At 44.0% G+C, this 15,184-nt stretch overlaps 1 protein-coding gene across 9 annotated transcripts in view; it reads left to right on the plus strand.

Annotated features, from left to right (window-relative positions):
- ABI1 (abl interactor 1) overlaps positions 1–15,184 on the plus strand; it is a 105,582-nt gene that overhangs the window by 69,719 nt on the left and 20,679 nt on the right. For 5 of the 9 annotated variants that reach the window (XM_028749751.2, XM_028749752.2, XM_028749745.2 and 2 more), the window contains exons 3-6: positions 5,184–5,360; positions 10,257–10,271; positions 10,942–11,042; positions 14,048–14,188. In XM_028749751.2, coding sequence (XP_028605584.2) covers positions 5,184–5,360; positions 10,257–10,271; positions 10,942–11,042; positions 14,048–14,188 — 434 coding nt within the window. The remainder of the gene's footprint in view (positions 1–5,183; positions 5,361–10,256; positions 10,272–10,941; positions 11,043–14,047; positions 14,189–15,184) is intronic. The other 4 variants (XM_028749742.2, XM_028749746.2, XM_028749748.2 and 1 more) reach the window with 1 other exon arrangement.

The following is a 15,184-nucleotide window of genomic DNA, read 5'->3' on the forward strand; positions in this document are numbered from 1 at the left end:
GGTCGGGAGGGAAGCGCTGCCGACCCCCAGCATTTTAAAATCTCCCCGTGTCCAGGGGAGGTTTTAAAATGCTGGGGGTCGGGAGCGAAGCGCTGCCGACCCCCAGCATTTTTAAATCTCCCCGGGACACGGGGAGATTTTAAAATGCTGGGGTCGGCAGCGAACGCTTCGCTCCCGACCCCCAGCATTTTAAAACCTTCCCGGGACACAGGGAGATTTTAAAATGCTGGGGTTGGCAGCGCTTCGCTCCCGACCCCCAGCATTTTAAAACGCTGTTCCGAAGGGGGGGGGCGGGATCACCTGCCCCAGCCGCCCCACTTCGGAACGCTGTTCCGAAGCGGGGAGGGGGGGCGGGAAGACCTGCCCCAGCCGCCCCACTTCGGAACGCTGTTCCGAAGTGGGGAGGGGGGGCGGGAAGACCTGCCCCAGCCGCCCCACTTCGGAACGCTGTTCCGAAGCAGGGAGGGGGGGCGGGAAGACCTGCCCCAGCCGCCCCACTTCGGAACGCTGTTCCGAAGCGGGGAGGGGGGGCGGGAAAACCTGCCCCAGCCGCCCCACTTCGGAACGCTGTTCCGAAGCGGGGAGGGGGGGGGAACGCCTTCTGAAGGCGGGCAGGGGGCGAAAGTCTTTGTCCCCCCTGCCTGCCTTCCCAGGGGCTTTTAAATCGCCCCGGACAGCGGAGAAGTCCTCCGCTGTCCCGGGGTTTTTTAAAATGCTGGGGGTGGGAAGAAAAGCCCTTGTCCCCCCCCCCCCCAGCCTTCAGAAGAGGTCCGGGGACAGACTGTCCCCGGACCTGGTCTGAAGGCGGTTTCCCTAGGAAAGCATTAATTGATTTTCAATGCATTCCTATGGGAAACCGTGCATCGCAAGACGAAAAAACCGCAAGACGAAGAGACTTGCGGAACGAATTAATTTCGTCTTGCGAGGCACCACTGTAGTTTATTTTTTAATGTAAGTGATCAGAGTGCCTTGAATCCATTCGTTTAAAACCCTGGCAGATGGAAGTAGATTTGGCAGAATGCTGCCTGTGTTAGCTGCTGATCTTGCTGCAGGTAAAAATATTAAAAGGCTTACTTAAAAAAAAATGAAACACCTGAAAATTCAGCAGAGGCCCAGTATCCCAATCTCTAACTATCCCTAGTCTAGTGTAAGAATATGCATGCAAGGAAGTGCAGTTAATGGCAGCGACTGTACAAAGTTGGTTGGATAGATTGTTTTACTTTCTCGCCGGCAAAAACTCTTAACCTGCTGACATCTCTCCTGAGTGGCATTTCCCTGCTCCATGGTAACAATCATGAAATCATTTTCTCTGAGGCTGGAAAAAAAAGAGAGTGCTGTACTTCACAGGCACTGCAGTGTGCCAAACCAAAGAACCGTTTGGGCACATGCAAAGTCCTATTGCCCTTTCTGAATGCTGAAGCTGAATTAACTCTGACAGCATGTGCTGAGCTCTTTTGGCTGTGTTTTTGTATCCTTTTCAACTGAAGAAAGGGAAATTGCAATCTTTAAGGACAAGTGGGTCTGTTTGAGACTTCGGTTGAAAGTGCTGGCTGCGGCTTTTGGAACATAATTTTTAAACACTTCCCCCCCACAAAAATAATAATACAAACATTTAAAGGAATGTGAGAGTTAAGAGTCTCCCAGGTGTAGTCTTATGCTACAGAAGAGTCTTCTGCAGTGTTTCCCAACCTTGTGCCTCCAGCTGTTTTTGGCCTACAATTCCCATCATCCCTTGCCACTGGTCTTGCTAGTCAGGGATGATGGGAGTTGTAGGCCAAAAACATCTGGAGGCACAAGGTTGGGAAACACTCAGAGCACTGGTTCCTGATCTTCCCTCTTGAGAGGGCTGAAGATGACTGAGGCCCAACAGCTGCAAAATGGTGGGGCATAGATAGTCACAAAATGGAGGGAGAGTTTGTCATAATGAGCCCATAATTGCTGATATTGCTTGCTAGGGGGCAAGGCTTGCAAGGCAGAAGGCACCACTGGGAAGACTGTGACACGGAGGCCCACTGCCTCAGAAACACTGTTCTGGATTGAAAAAAATGGGATGCTCTCCCCCAGGAAAGCCGTCTGCTGTTTCCTCATCTCTAAAATGGGAATCTCAAGGAATTGATTGTTGTAGTGAGGATAAGTGTTACATGCGTGGTGTGTGTGTGAGAGAGAGAGAGAGTGAGTGAGTGAGAGAGATATTGCATATCTCCTCTTTGGCTTCACTTTTGGCACAAGGGGCTGCTAGACCAGAAATTAGATACACGAGTATACACATGCACACTTTTGGATCCAAGACTAGGTTTTGAAACTAAGATTCAAAGTTGGTAACCGTGGTTAAGACTAGCAAGGGGATACCGACCAGAGAAGAATGGCAGGCTAAACTGATGTACGCAGAGATGGCGAAACTGACGGGAAAGATCAGAAACCAGGAAGATCGAGTATTCCTAAAAGACTGGATTTTCACTATATTTAAAAGACCACTGTAAACAGTTAAAATCATTGGCAGGGATATAATCACACTTGTAATGTGGAATCAGTTATGGTAACTATGGATATATAATAGATGGATAAGGGTAAAAGGTGCAGAAGACTTTATTTTAAATATGGAACCCAGGGAGGGAGGGAGGTCCGAAGGTTTGAAAGAAACTTTTATTTTAATGTTTGAAATAGTTAAAGTTAACATGTGCAAAATTATGTAAAACCAATAGAAAAAATATTTTATTAAAAAAAAAAAGACTCTCAAGGGGAGTATGCGTTGGTGAGGGAATGCAAGTTCTTTGTGGCTGGCTCCTGATATCTTTAAACACATGTCATTGTTCTGTGTAGACTGCTTAGATACTCCAGGTTGAATTGGCATGCAGAGTTGTAGTTGTTCAGGGATCAGGAGTAAATGAGTCCTGAAATTTCTGTACTCTATACTTTTAAATTAAGTGATTGCTTGGGTTAGAAATTCAACAAAACTGCAGTCCCCCAGTGAGGGGGGACTGTCCTCTCAACAGACACCCTTCACATATCCAGACAAGGATGGGGCAGTGAGAGGCAATAGTGAGATGTGGATGGCAGCGACCGCACCTCTGATATCACAACTACCCCATCCTAATGAGAGCAGCCCCACTGTTGCAAGAATGCCACTGACTCCATGTGCTCCATGAGGCCCCCACCAAAAACTGGGAAATTTGTCATTTAATAAACAAACTATGCAGGTGGCGCTGTGGGTTAAATCACAGAGCCTAGGACTTGCTGATCAGAAGGTCGGTGGTTCGAATCCCCGTGACGGGGTGAGCTCCCGTTGCTCGGTCCCTGCTCCTGCCAACCTAGCAGTTCGAAAGCACGTCAAAGTGCAAAAGTAGATAAATAGGTACCGCTCCGGCGGGAAGGTAAACGGCGTTTCCATGTGCTGCTCTGGTTTGCCAGAAGCGTCTTAGTCATGCTGGCCACATGACCCGGAAGCTGTACGCCGGCTCCCTCGACCAGTAAAGCGAGATGAGCGCCGCAACCCCAGAGTCGGCCACGACTGGACCTAATGGTCAGGGGTCCCTTTACCTTTACCTTATCCTCCTGTTGGTTTGCATCAGTGTTACTCCTCATGTAAGCCTCTTCTCTCTCTTTTGCACACAAACAAATATTGTCTGCTTACGGCGAAACGGGTATTTATCAAAATCAAACATACTACAATTGTGCAGTTCTTTGACTGAAATGGCAGCCTGGAATAGTAAAGCTTGAGTAAGACTTGATTAAGTAGCAGTGTGGTAGCCTTCCCTCCCTAACGTGATTAAAGCAAAAACAAGCAAAAACACAACCTTCTTGGGCCACATATTCCCATTATTAGAGGCCATAAAATAGCTGTTTATGGTAAAAACATGCCCAGTGCACCAAAAGTGGCCTATGAAATCTTGTTAACTCAACTTTTACTGGAAGAGGAGCTGTGGGGTCAGTTTTATGTGTGCCAATGATATGCAAAGTGATTGATGCACCAGATTTATAGGGGCACATTCATTGCAAAGAGCTAGAGAGAGAGATGGTGAACGTGGAGGCCCAGTGAAGGGCAGGGAAGATTATTGTTCCTTGCAAACAAGTTTGAGGGTGAGGAAGGCTTCCTTGCTTTGTTGCATTTCTTTATGAAACCCCTTTGCCCCATAGACTTGTTTCAGCTTCAAACTTCTTGTCCTTCCTATGGTCTTTTGTAAGCCACTTAGCACAGCACTCTGTCTCCCTGTTCTGGCTTTGGGCTTAGCCGCGCAACCTGCATTTGCTCCATAAGACGCACACACATTTCCCCTTACTTTTTAGAAGGGAAAAAGTGCATCCTATAGAGCGAAAAATACAGTACATAGTTTGAATTACATTTTGAGATTAGTGTTTGGGTTTTCTGGTGTCAGGATTCGAGCCTTTCCAGGGTGATTCTTTGAATTCCTTGTGTGCTAGATTCTCTCTTCTTGCTTTTCCAATTCTGGAAATTTAGCATTACGCTCCATTAGTTGACTGTCTCGCAGTTCTGTGGCTCACTTCTTGGTTTGTGTCCTTATAACAAAGAATTTATTTCCTGTGATATATAGATTGTTGTTTGTTTTTCCCACTTTCCATGTGTATGCTTTACATAAGCTGAAAGGTACGATGCTGTAAGTGTAACTGTACTATATAATCATGTAATTGCAAGGCAGCGTGGGGGGAAATGATATCTGCGCATGGAAATACTAGCTTCCTTGCAATTACGTGACCATTTCAGCAGCTGATTTTTAGAACTATAGTGCATCTTATGACTGCTCACCATTCTACATCCAGTTTATTTCCTTTACTCTTTTATATTTGGACCCTACTCTGTCCATTGGGATCAACCCAGATTTTACCAACTGAATGCAGAAAAGCCCTGAATGGTTGAAGTCTCAGGTCAAATAGGGTGTAAGAAATGAAGGATGAAACCCCATTCCTTGATCTCAGGAACCATCAAGCAGAATTTGGTTATGATCAGATGTGTCCAAAAGCATTGCAAGCAACTTTCCAGAACATATAGAAGAATCTTGTAAATGTAGAAATAGAACTTGCTAGTTATCAAGATTGCAAATATTACCATTTATATTGGTTTTACATTTTTAATAAAATAAATGATGATGATGATGAGAAAAAAAATATTGTTGGTCTAAGTTTTATGTCACAGTTAGGCATGAATTTCTGACTTTTCCTCTTTGTAGACGGTGGACATACATAAAGAGAAGGTGGCCCGTAGAGAGATCGGCATTTTGACAACCAATAAGAATACATCCAGAACACACAAAATCATTGCGCCAGCAAACATGGAGCGTCCTGTAAGGTATATTCGAAAACCTATAGACTACACAGTGCTGGATGACGTGGGTCATGGTGTAAAGGTAAGAATTCAGTTCTTTTCCCAGCCCTCCTCAAGTATTTGGGGTACCAAATGATATCTGAAGTTGCTATTCTAGATTTTCTAAAATAGCTCTTAAGTAGTTCCTGCATCTGTTTGGTAGTACACCATTCTGTTGATACAGTACTGCAATAAAACTAGGAAACAGTCTTCCCTTTCCTCCTGTTTCATTGATCGTAAGGCGGAAATTGGCACAGCTTCCACTTCCAGTTTCAGTTAACCACAGTTTAGTGTTGTGTGAACCTTAAACTGTGGTTAATGTTAACTATGTTTAGTGGAAGCAAATATAGTTAAACTGTTCTTTACAGTTGGCTTTTTAGGGACAAACTACAGTTTTCCCCAGTTAGGGCATATCACTTAACTAAGGTTAGACCAAAGCAACAAAAAGGGTTTGCAAACTCCTCCAACTGACTGAGGTGAAGTGGATTGGGAGGACTTGAGATTTGCTGCATCTCATTACATCTGAACAAGAAGGTCTACATATCACAAGGGTATAAATAAATTTAGCAATCCAATTGTATTTTCAGCCAGAATTATAGTCTTCATTTGATTTCTGAGAATAGCAGTTGCTTTCTCCTGTTTTGGTCCTTCCTGGAAGAATATATCATTAGATCTTTTCTCTAAAATAAAGGCAGTCCTTTCAGTCACATCTGTGCTGTGCCAGCCAAATGTTACTACCACTGCATTTTGAAGCTGTGATTGTTTGTGATAGTGCTATGTGTTTAGCATCTGTTTGTTAAAAGCTCTGGCAAGCTGAGAACAGATGCAGTGATGCAAAAATGGAGGAGGGAAACAAGGAAGCAGGCAGACTTCAATGGAGCTGCTCCTTTCCCTCGCGAAAGCAATTTATGAAATACGTTTTCCTTGAATGCACTTAAATGCCTCTTCAATCCTCTCAAAGGTGTGTTGAAAGCAAGCAGTTGTGCAATTGTATTTAGGAGTGACCGCAAAAGGAATGCCCTGTGTGCTTAAATTCAAATTGAAGAGAACTGACAACCAGTTCTCTTCCTCTAGTGTTCTTGACATGTCTTTCCTTTGTAAGAAAAAGAAGAAATGTTGGAACAGTGCTACTTTTGTTTTGCAGAAAAGGTTTTGGCTCTTTATAAAGGTCACTGTATGTATATTATTGTGAGTCTTGTGAAAGGGTGATCAGAACTCAGTTCCACAGTTTTCCAGTAGTGGGGCTTCAAAGTGGAGACAACTCTGTCACTCCTTTCATGACACACCAGAGTGTAAAAATGCCCCCTGCCTTCCTTACTGTTTTCCATTTTCTGTGTCTACAGAATTTGTGCTTAATAATGGAGCAGATTCTTTACAGCAGTTTCTCTTGTTGCTGCTGCTTTGATTCCTGATCTGATGATTTTGCAAGCTAGCCCATACCAAATTTTGGAATTTGGAAATGTTTCAGGAGCTCATTGTTTGTCTGCCAAATATAAAAATTGGTGTGTGTGTGTGTTTGTCTGATGGTGATGATAACACAATCACACTACCAGCACATATTGAGAAGTAAAGTGAGCTCAGCTTGAGCTGGAAGCTTCTTAGTCCAAATCTCACCTCCTGCCATGAACTCATGGGGTGGTTTTCTGCAAGCTCCTCTTTCTTTCCTCCAGGTCCCTGATCTGCAATATAGGAGTAATACTGGGCTATCTTTTTATGGGATGCCTTAATGATTTGTTATTTATGCATTGCCTTAATTTATATCTGACCCTTCATCACTTTCATGAGCCCAGGGTGGGTAACAGCAGGCAAGAAAGCTGTAACAGTAATTAAGAATTACATACAAGAGAATATCTATCATTCTTCCCAGGGAGAGGATGAATGTATTTAATTGGTGGATCAGATGAACAGAGACTATTCCAGTTGGGTTTCAGGAGCTCAATAGCTAGGGCAGTAGTCAAGGAAAGACATGTCTTGGGTCACCACACAATGCAGCTTCACCTGTGGAAAAATGAAAAAAGCCCCCTCCCCCTTGCAGATTTTAATACTCAGACAGGATCATATTGGAAGAGATGCTGTTGAGTTACCATTTTAAGTACTTTGAGGACTTGGGAAAAGTACAGAGCATTATTTTCCAGGCATCGTTAGAAGGAACCAACTTCCTATGCAGAAAGCACTTCCTTGTAGAAATTGCATGTCACCCACTGGGAAAACAACTCCTTAAATTATTTTGTTGCAGAAGTAGCAAACACACTGCATATCTTATGGAAAACTTGTCTACTTGCCTACCTGTGCAGACAAGAGATTTATTTAATCTGGCATTGCAATCCAGCACTAGTTTGTGATTAAAGAATTTCCCTCGGGTTCTCTTTCATGAGATGTATTTATGCAAATGTGTACAAAGCTGTGTGCCTTTTTTAATATTAATCCTAATTTTTAAAAGCACACATTGCCTGAATAGAAGATTGCTTTTTGAGATAATACTTACTTATATAATAATATACTTACAGTAAATCCACTTAGACAAAAAAAAAAAAAAAAAAAAAAAGCCCTACGCTTAGCCTGAGATCAGATGTGGGGAACTTTGTCCCCTATCCTTTCCCCTTCCACCCTCCACAGATCAACCTGTCAGACACATAGAGTCACAATAATGTCAGACGACCTGCTTGAAATCAAACTCTGTGTTCAAAGGTACTTTGTAAGACCTGATGAGCAGCTAAATAAGACCAGTGCACTGTGCTGGGCAGGCACCACTAAAGCTCTCTAAGCTAGCGGCCAGCGCTACAATTTGTGGAATCAAATTCCATAGGTTAACTGTGCCTTGATTGAAATAGTACTTCTGTTTGCCAGTTCTGAATCTCCCACCAATCAGCTTCATTAGATTACACTGGATTCTAGTCATATGAGAGGAAGAGGAAGATGAGAGCTTTTTTCCCCCCACACCACATACTGTATTTTTTGTGTGTGTCTATAACACGCTCATGTGTATAAGACTACCCCTATTTTTTTCAAATCCCAAATTAAGGAAATGGGAGATTGCCCAGGGTTGTTCAGCTTTTTTTGGCTCGCCCACCTGACTGCCGCTGCCACCAATTGCTGCTGACAATCTCCTGCTCACAGCTGCCACCAGTCACCCGTTCCCCTCTCTGCACTCTCCGTGTACAAGACGACCCCCAATTTCAACATTTCTTATAATAAAAAAACATGGTCTTACACACGGAGTAATACGGTATATCTTTTTATACGCCACTTTTCATGTTCTCTCTGTCCTGGGAATCCAAAACGCTGCACAGCCCTAATGCATCTTCCTAGCCTCCATCTGAGATAGGTCATAAATAATTTTCATTTTACAGAGGGGTAACGTGTGACTAAGAAATTACTTGACCACAGCTACCCGGTGAATTCATATCTGATCTGACTCTTCGGCTGTGCTGACATTCGCTTTCGTTTTCGCCGTCCCATTTCTCCTAGCTGGGCTTTATTCCCCCCCAGGCTCTAGCGTCAGAAGCAAAAGGTCAAAGATGCAACGTTGGGTGTGCAAAGCATATTGTGAAAGGGGCAGACGGTATAAAGGTGGAGCCATAACTCAGTGGTGCAGAGAACATGCTTTTCAGGTAGAAAGTCACAGGCCTGATCCTTAGAATTTCTAGTTCAATGTTGTGCAACCACAGGCCCAGCCAAGACCTCTTTCTGGGAATTGGAAAAGCCTCTCTGCCTGAGCTTCAGAACTACTGCCAGTCAGAAAAGAGAGGGTTGGTGTGGATAGACCTGATAAAAGAGTCTTGTGTGTGTACAGCTGCAGCAAGTATATGATGCAGACCAGTTGCACTATATGCATTTGGAAATTCTGACCCCCCAAAAAGTCCACATCCTCAAGCTTGTTGTATATTAATGTACATAACTGCATGCAGAGAGGTTGCTGTGAACTAGGCTAGCAGAGAGCTGCTGATTATCTCTTTGTGTGAATGGATGCTGGCGGTGATGCAACCAGAATGACTACCATTTCCCTGGGTGTATATAGCTTGCAGCCCATTCGTCTTTCTTGAAGGGAATCAAAAGAGTTGGAAGAGACCTAAAACATCATCTGGTCCACCCCATTGCCAATGCAGGAAATTCACAACTTCATATTGCTTTATGTGGAAGAATCACCATATTTTTCGCTCTATAAGACGCACCAGACCACAAGACGCACCTAGTTTTTGGAGGAGGAAAACAAGAAAAAAAATAATTCTGAATCTCAGAAGCCAGAACAGCAAGAGGGATCGCTACGCAGTGAAAGCAGCAATCCCTCTTGCTGTTCTGGCTTCTGGGATAGCTGCGCAGCCTGCATTCACTCCATAAGACGCACACACATTTCCCCTTACTTTTTAGGAGGGAAAAAGTGAGTCTTATAGAGCAAAAAATACGGTAATCATTGTGTGTGCTGGCTGTGTCCGGGAAGGGAAGATCAACTTCATTATTTTTTTTGTATGTGATCTCATGTAATCCACCTTCACAGGCTAGGGTTCCATTTTTTTAAGGCACCAAGCAGGCATGGACCAAAATATTGGTCTTTTGGGGTGGGGTGGGCATTATTCACCAGCTCCATCTGCCTTCACCTGCTTCAGGTGTTTGCAGGCTGTCCTAAATGTATTGAATGGTTCTAAGTGTCAGCCTGGAGAGTGTTTCACAATTGCTAGAGGGATGGAAACTTCATTAAATTTTAAAAAAATGCTGAATTGATAGGGACAAAACTTCCTCCTTTTGTGGAAACTTGGTCTGCTTTCTCAGTGGTGGCAAACGAAAGCTATTCTCTGAACTGGCCTGCAGTTGTAGATTACAGTGAAGAAAACAAATGTTGCCAATAATTGTGCCATTAGTACTTAAACCTGCCATGTGAACAGTAAGAGATTTTGCCATTAATTTCTACTTTTCTTCCTCCTTTTCTTTTTGCCAACGTAAGTGGCTAAAAGCCAAGGTAAGAAGAGTTATTTCTCATTTGACCCACAATGTCCCATGACAATAGAGGCTGCTGAGCCGTTACACCTGAAAGCTAGTCCTTTTCCCTCTTCTCTCTCTCTCCTATACTCCTCTCTTCTCTTCCCCCAACCTCATAGGTTGTTTACATGCGCTGAACCTCAGCTCCAACTGACAGTTAATATATCACTGATATATTGACAAAGTGCATTTTATCCATAGATAACAATTTAATTTTTCTCTAACATACATAGTGCTTTGCTTTGATTAGGTAGATGCTTATCTCTTATTGACTTACACCTTAGATCAGGCTTCCCAGAAACACTTGCATGCCTATGTAAATCTTGAATACAAAATAAATTCAGTGGATCTGACACGTTCACTAAAATAAGATTTGGTTCATGAGCCGTTATTTATGCTTAGCGCAGCTTAGGTTTCATTCACTGTGGGTGCAAATGTGCAAAAGGAATGGGGGGGGGGGGCTTAAAATTAAAAAGCTTAGGCATGGATTTCTCTTCTTGTGTTTAATCCCGAATGCAGCAAAAGAAGCTGTGGTTTAAAAGCTGGCTGGGAATCCTCACTTCATATATTAGTGTATTCAAGCATTGCATCGACATAACAGTTGGGGCTATTTCTGTCCAAAGAAATTAAAGCATTATTCTGGTTTTCAGCATGGAAATAACCAGCCTGCGAGAACTGGCACTCTGTCAAGAACAAATCCGCCTACACAAAAACCACCAAGTCCTCCCATGTCGGGCCGGGGAACTCTGGGGTAAGAATAAGACTTTCATTCTCCTTTTCGGTTGACAAAGAACACAGTTTTAATTGCTTGGGTCAACAGTTTTCTAGCATTTGAGGTCTCTGTCTCCTAGTGTTTGTTTAACTTGTGCAGTTGCACTTCTGTTATAAAAATACCATGGTGGTATCCAACTGAAATCATGTTCAGAGTTGGACCCATGGAATCAATGCACTCTGAAGTTTCCCTGATTTCAGTGGTATCATTTAATTGGATATCACCTTTAGTATTTTGGACTGAGAATCATTCCATGCGACTACCGCCTACACTGAATAACTGACTCAATCCGAACAGCGCTTTTTCTTATAGTAGGTTCAATAGGTTTCAATACAGCCATCTCCTTAGTGCGTGACCTTTAGGATTGCAACCTGGGCAGGGAGGCTGGGGCCAGTGAATAATATTTGTCTGAGGTGAAGGAAAAAATTGGCACACCCACCCACCCAGTTGCACATACAGAAGCTTAGCAGACTTCAGTATCTGGTCTTACTTCAGCTCTGGTATTTACAAGAGTGCAGAAGGCTAGTTTAGAGAGTGCATTGAACTCCAACATGTTTCCACCACCTCTGTTCCCAACACCTGCTGCCTAAGGCAGCTGCCTCACTTTGCCTCATAGTAGAGCTGGTCCAGGGTGGCAGGGATGACTGCTATTTCATTCCTGTTACAGCCAAAGAGGAATTTTTTAAAATTAAAAAAAAAAAGTTTCCAATGCGTGAACAGAACACCCACTCTGAAATATGTTCTGTTTATGCAGTCTGACACCTTAAGTGGATTGAATTGGTACATTGGCATTATATCAGTCCATCTGTTTTTGCCTGGTGGGTATTTTCTGTTTACAGGACTGGCTCCTCCAGAGCCCTGCTAAGATCTGTAATAGCCTTGAGGCTGTGGGAAGAGGGTGAGAAACTGAAGTCCTGTTACAAGCAAGCACATTCTACTGCAAGGGCCAGAATGAGGTCTATAACATACCAGAGCATCCCTTTTTTTTACAATATAAGTTGCTATATTGGTCCAGTCTTAGACTATTCATTCCTAGGTTTTCAAACTATAGGTTGGGGTGCTCTGGGAAGGTAAAAACCCCTAGGGAATGGTGTGGGGATGTGCTGTGATTTCTCCGACACACTAAGAAATAAACTTCAAGGAGATTAGCAGTGTTTGCTTGAAAGCCCTCTCTTGGATAGGATTGCCATATTTCAAAAAATGAAAATCCAGACACAAACGTTGTTGAGCTTTCTTTCTTTCTTTTTTGGGCAAAGTTGATGTGATATTTTTTTTGCAAAATCTCCCCCCAAAATTGAAGTTTTTGAGCTATTTTTAAGGAAATAAACACAAAATCTTCTTTGCCAAACCTTTTACTAGGTGTTACAAATATAGGTAAAGGTAAAGGTACCCCTGCCCGTAGGGGCCAGTCTTGCCAGACTCTGGGGTTGTGCGCCCATCTCACTCTATAGGCCGGGAGCCAGCGCTGTCCGCAGACACTTCCGGGTCACGTGGCCAGCGTGACAAGCTGCATCTGGCGAGCCAACGCTGCACACGGAACGCCGTTTACCTTCCCGCTAGTAAGCGGTCCCTATTTATCTACTTGCACCCGGGGGTGCTTTTGAACTGCTAGGTTGGCAGGCGCTGGGACCGAGCAACGGGAGCGCACCCCGCCGCGGGGATTCGAACCGCCGACCATGCGATCGGCAAGTCCTAGGTGCTGAGGCTTTTACCCACAGCGCCACCCGCGTCCCCAAATATAGGTTATCATAAAACATCCATATATAAAAATTTAAAAATACAGAAGGATTCAGATTCAAAAAGTCTGAGGAAGACTGACTTGGGTAGAAATCAAATGTTGAACCTGGAAAAATGAGCAACACTCCAGCTTTGGAATGAGGTGTATGCGTGTGGAGGAGCCATAGGTTTATTGCTAGGAGTATAGAATGTTGTTAGAATAATGCACAATGCCACCATCTTTGGAAAACATGGAAAGCCAGACTAGAGAATTTATGCCCCAGTAACCTGGCATGGAATCAGTAGTAGTTTAACAGTGTTGGTGCTGACCTTTAAAGTCCTAAACGGCTTCGGTCCTGTATACCTAAAGGAGCATCTCCACCCCCATTGTTCAGCCTGGACACTGAGATCCAGCTCCAGAAACTTCCTGCTTTAGGTTGTAGGTGGAAGTTTAAGAAAAGGCAATCCCTTACAGAAACTAGCCATTGGTATTAAAGGCATTATGTGCTGTAGATGACACGAGAAAGGATTAGATGAGTATATAAATCCTACACAGAGCAGCAAGCAGTTGCTGGGAACTCGAAAAAGGAGCGTGAGGGTTATAAATCTAAGGAAATACCAATAAGTGCTGTTTAGTGCCGACAGGGTTGGAAGGAACTCTTTATTTTATTGAACTCTAATGCTAGGAAGGGAGAATTCCGTGATGCCTTTGAAGGCAATGAATTGCTTGGGGGTGGAAAGTTAGGTTCAGTTGCATTGAAGGGTAAGAAATGTGGGTAGGCACATATAATACGTTGCAATAATCAGACGTAGAGATTGCCGGAGCATAGACAACAGACGTTAGGCTATCCCTGTCCAGATAGGGGTGCGGCTAGGCCACCAGTCGAAGCCGATGGAAGGCACTCTACGCCACCTGAGCCTCAAGTGACAGCAAAGGAGCCAGAAGTTTTCCCCAAGCCATATCCCTGCTCCTTCAAAGAGACTGTAACTCCATCAAGCGGCCTCTCCCAGCCATCTGGTTTAGGGAGACGCCCACTAACAGTGCTTTAGTCTTACCTAGTCTAAGCTTCAGTTTGTTGGCCATGGGTCCTGCTAGCTAGGGATGATGGGAGTTGTAGTCCAACCACAGCTGGGGGACCCCTAAGTTTGAGAAACACTGTTAAGATGATGTACACTGAACTGTGCTGTAGCTACTTGTTTCCTTAGTCAATTAATAAGCCTCTCTCTCCCCACCCGCTTTTGTTCTGTGTCTTGTTTCATCTCGCCAGACGGAACACACCTTATAAGACCTTGGAGCCTGTTAAGCCGCCAACAGTCCCTAATGATTACATGACCAGTCCTGCAAGGCTCGGAAGTCAGCACAGTCCTGGGAGAACGGCTTCTTTGAACCAGAGGCCCAGAACACACAGGTACAGTTCAAGACTCTGCAGGTGGCTTGTCCTGAAACTTGATCCCAACCAAGCATGATAAAAGACGTTGGAGGATAAGAGATACGGAACAAAGACTTTTTAGTTCAAAGCACTTCCTGTTTCTAAAGTTTGCTTTGTTTGCAGCAAAAGGGTATTCAGTTGTGGTTCCAGCACAGCCCGTGGAACTCATTGATAGGTGAGCCTGGTTTTTAGAATTCACTCGTGGTCTCTTCCGGTCCACAATTAAGGAACAGATGCTTGGGAGAAAACTGAAACAGGACTTCGATCCTGACTATCACCAGGATCCAAATAAATATGGAAGTGTGTCTGTGAGCCTAAGGAATCTTGAGCCTGCCCCTGCCCCACCTGTTGATAACAGTATCACCCGTCCTCCTATATGCTATGTAGCAAACTGTTGATAATTATTCCTAACAAGGTTTTAACAATGAAAATACAAGGACATAATCCAGACAGCAGCTAAAATAGGACATCTCCAAAACGAAATCTTGATCCTGCCCCTAATCAATACTCTGATGATCCCTTAACAGCAGAAGCAGCCTTTGCAGCTGGAGTCAGTCAGGAGACAGTCAGGGCCCTGTCTTACTGGACCAGTTATAAATAGGCTAGACAGAGAGCAGGTCTTGTAGGACTTACAGCAAGGAGGGGGAAGAGTTGACTGAATTCAATGAGGCTTGCTCCCAGGAAAGTAGAAGTCAGTTTAGTTGAACTCATGAGGCTTATGCATGCACAGATTCCACTAAACCCCTGAGTGTGGAAGCAGATGCGACTTGACTAGTAAATCACTTAAACTTCTCTTAAATTAGCTGAAAATATATTAAATATATTATATGGAAGTTTATTTGATATTTTTATTAAATCTTACATTTTAAGACCCTCTACTGCCACAGAGAGCCTCATCACTGCCCTCTGCTGCAGGGAAGAGTGGTGTACCCTCCACCGCCACAGGGTGGCGCAGCAAGGCCCTCTGCCACTGCA

The sequence above is a fragment of the Podarcis muralis genome, chromosome 12 (assembly GCF_964188315.1).
Source record: "Podarcis muralis chromosome 12, rPodMur119.hap1.1, whole genome shotgun sequence".
Taxonomy (NCBI): domain Eukaryota; kingdom Metazoa; phylum Chordata; class Lepidosauria; order Squamata; family Lacertidae; genus Podarcis; species Podarcis muralis.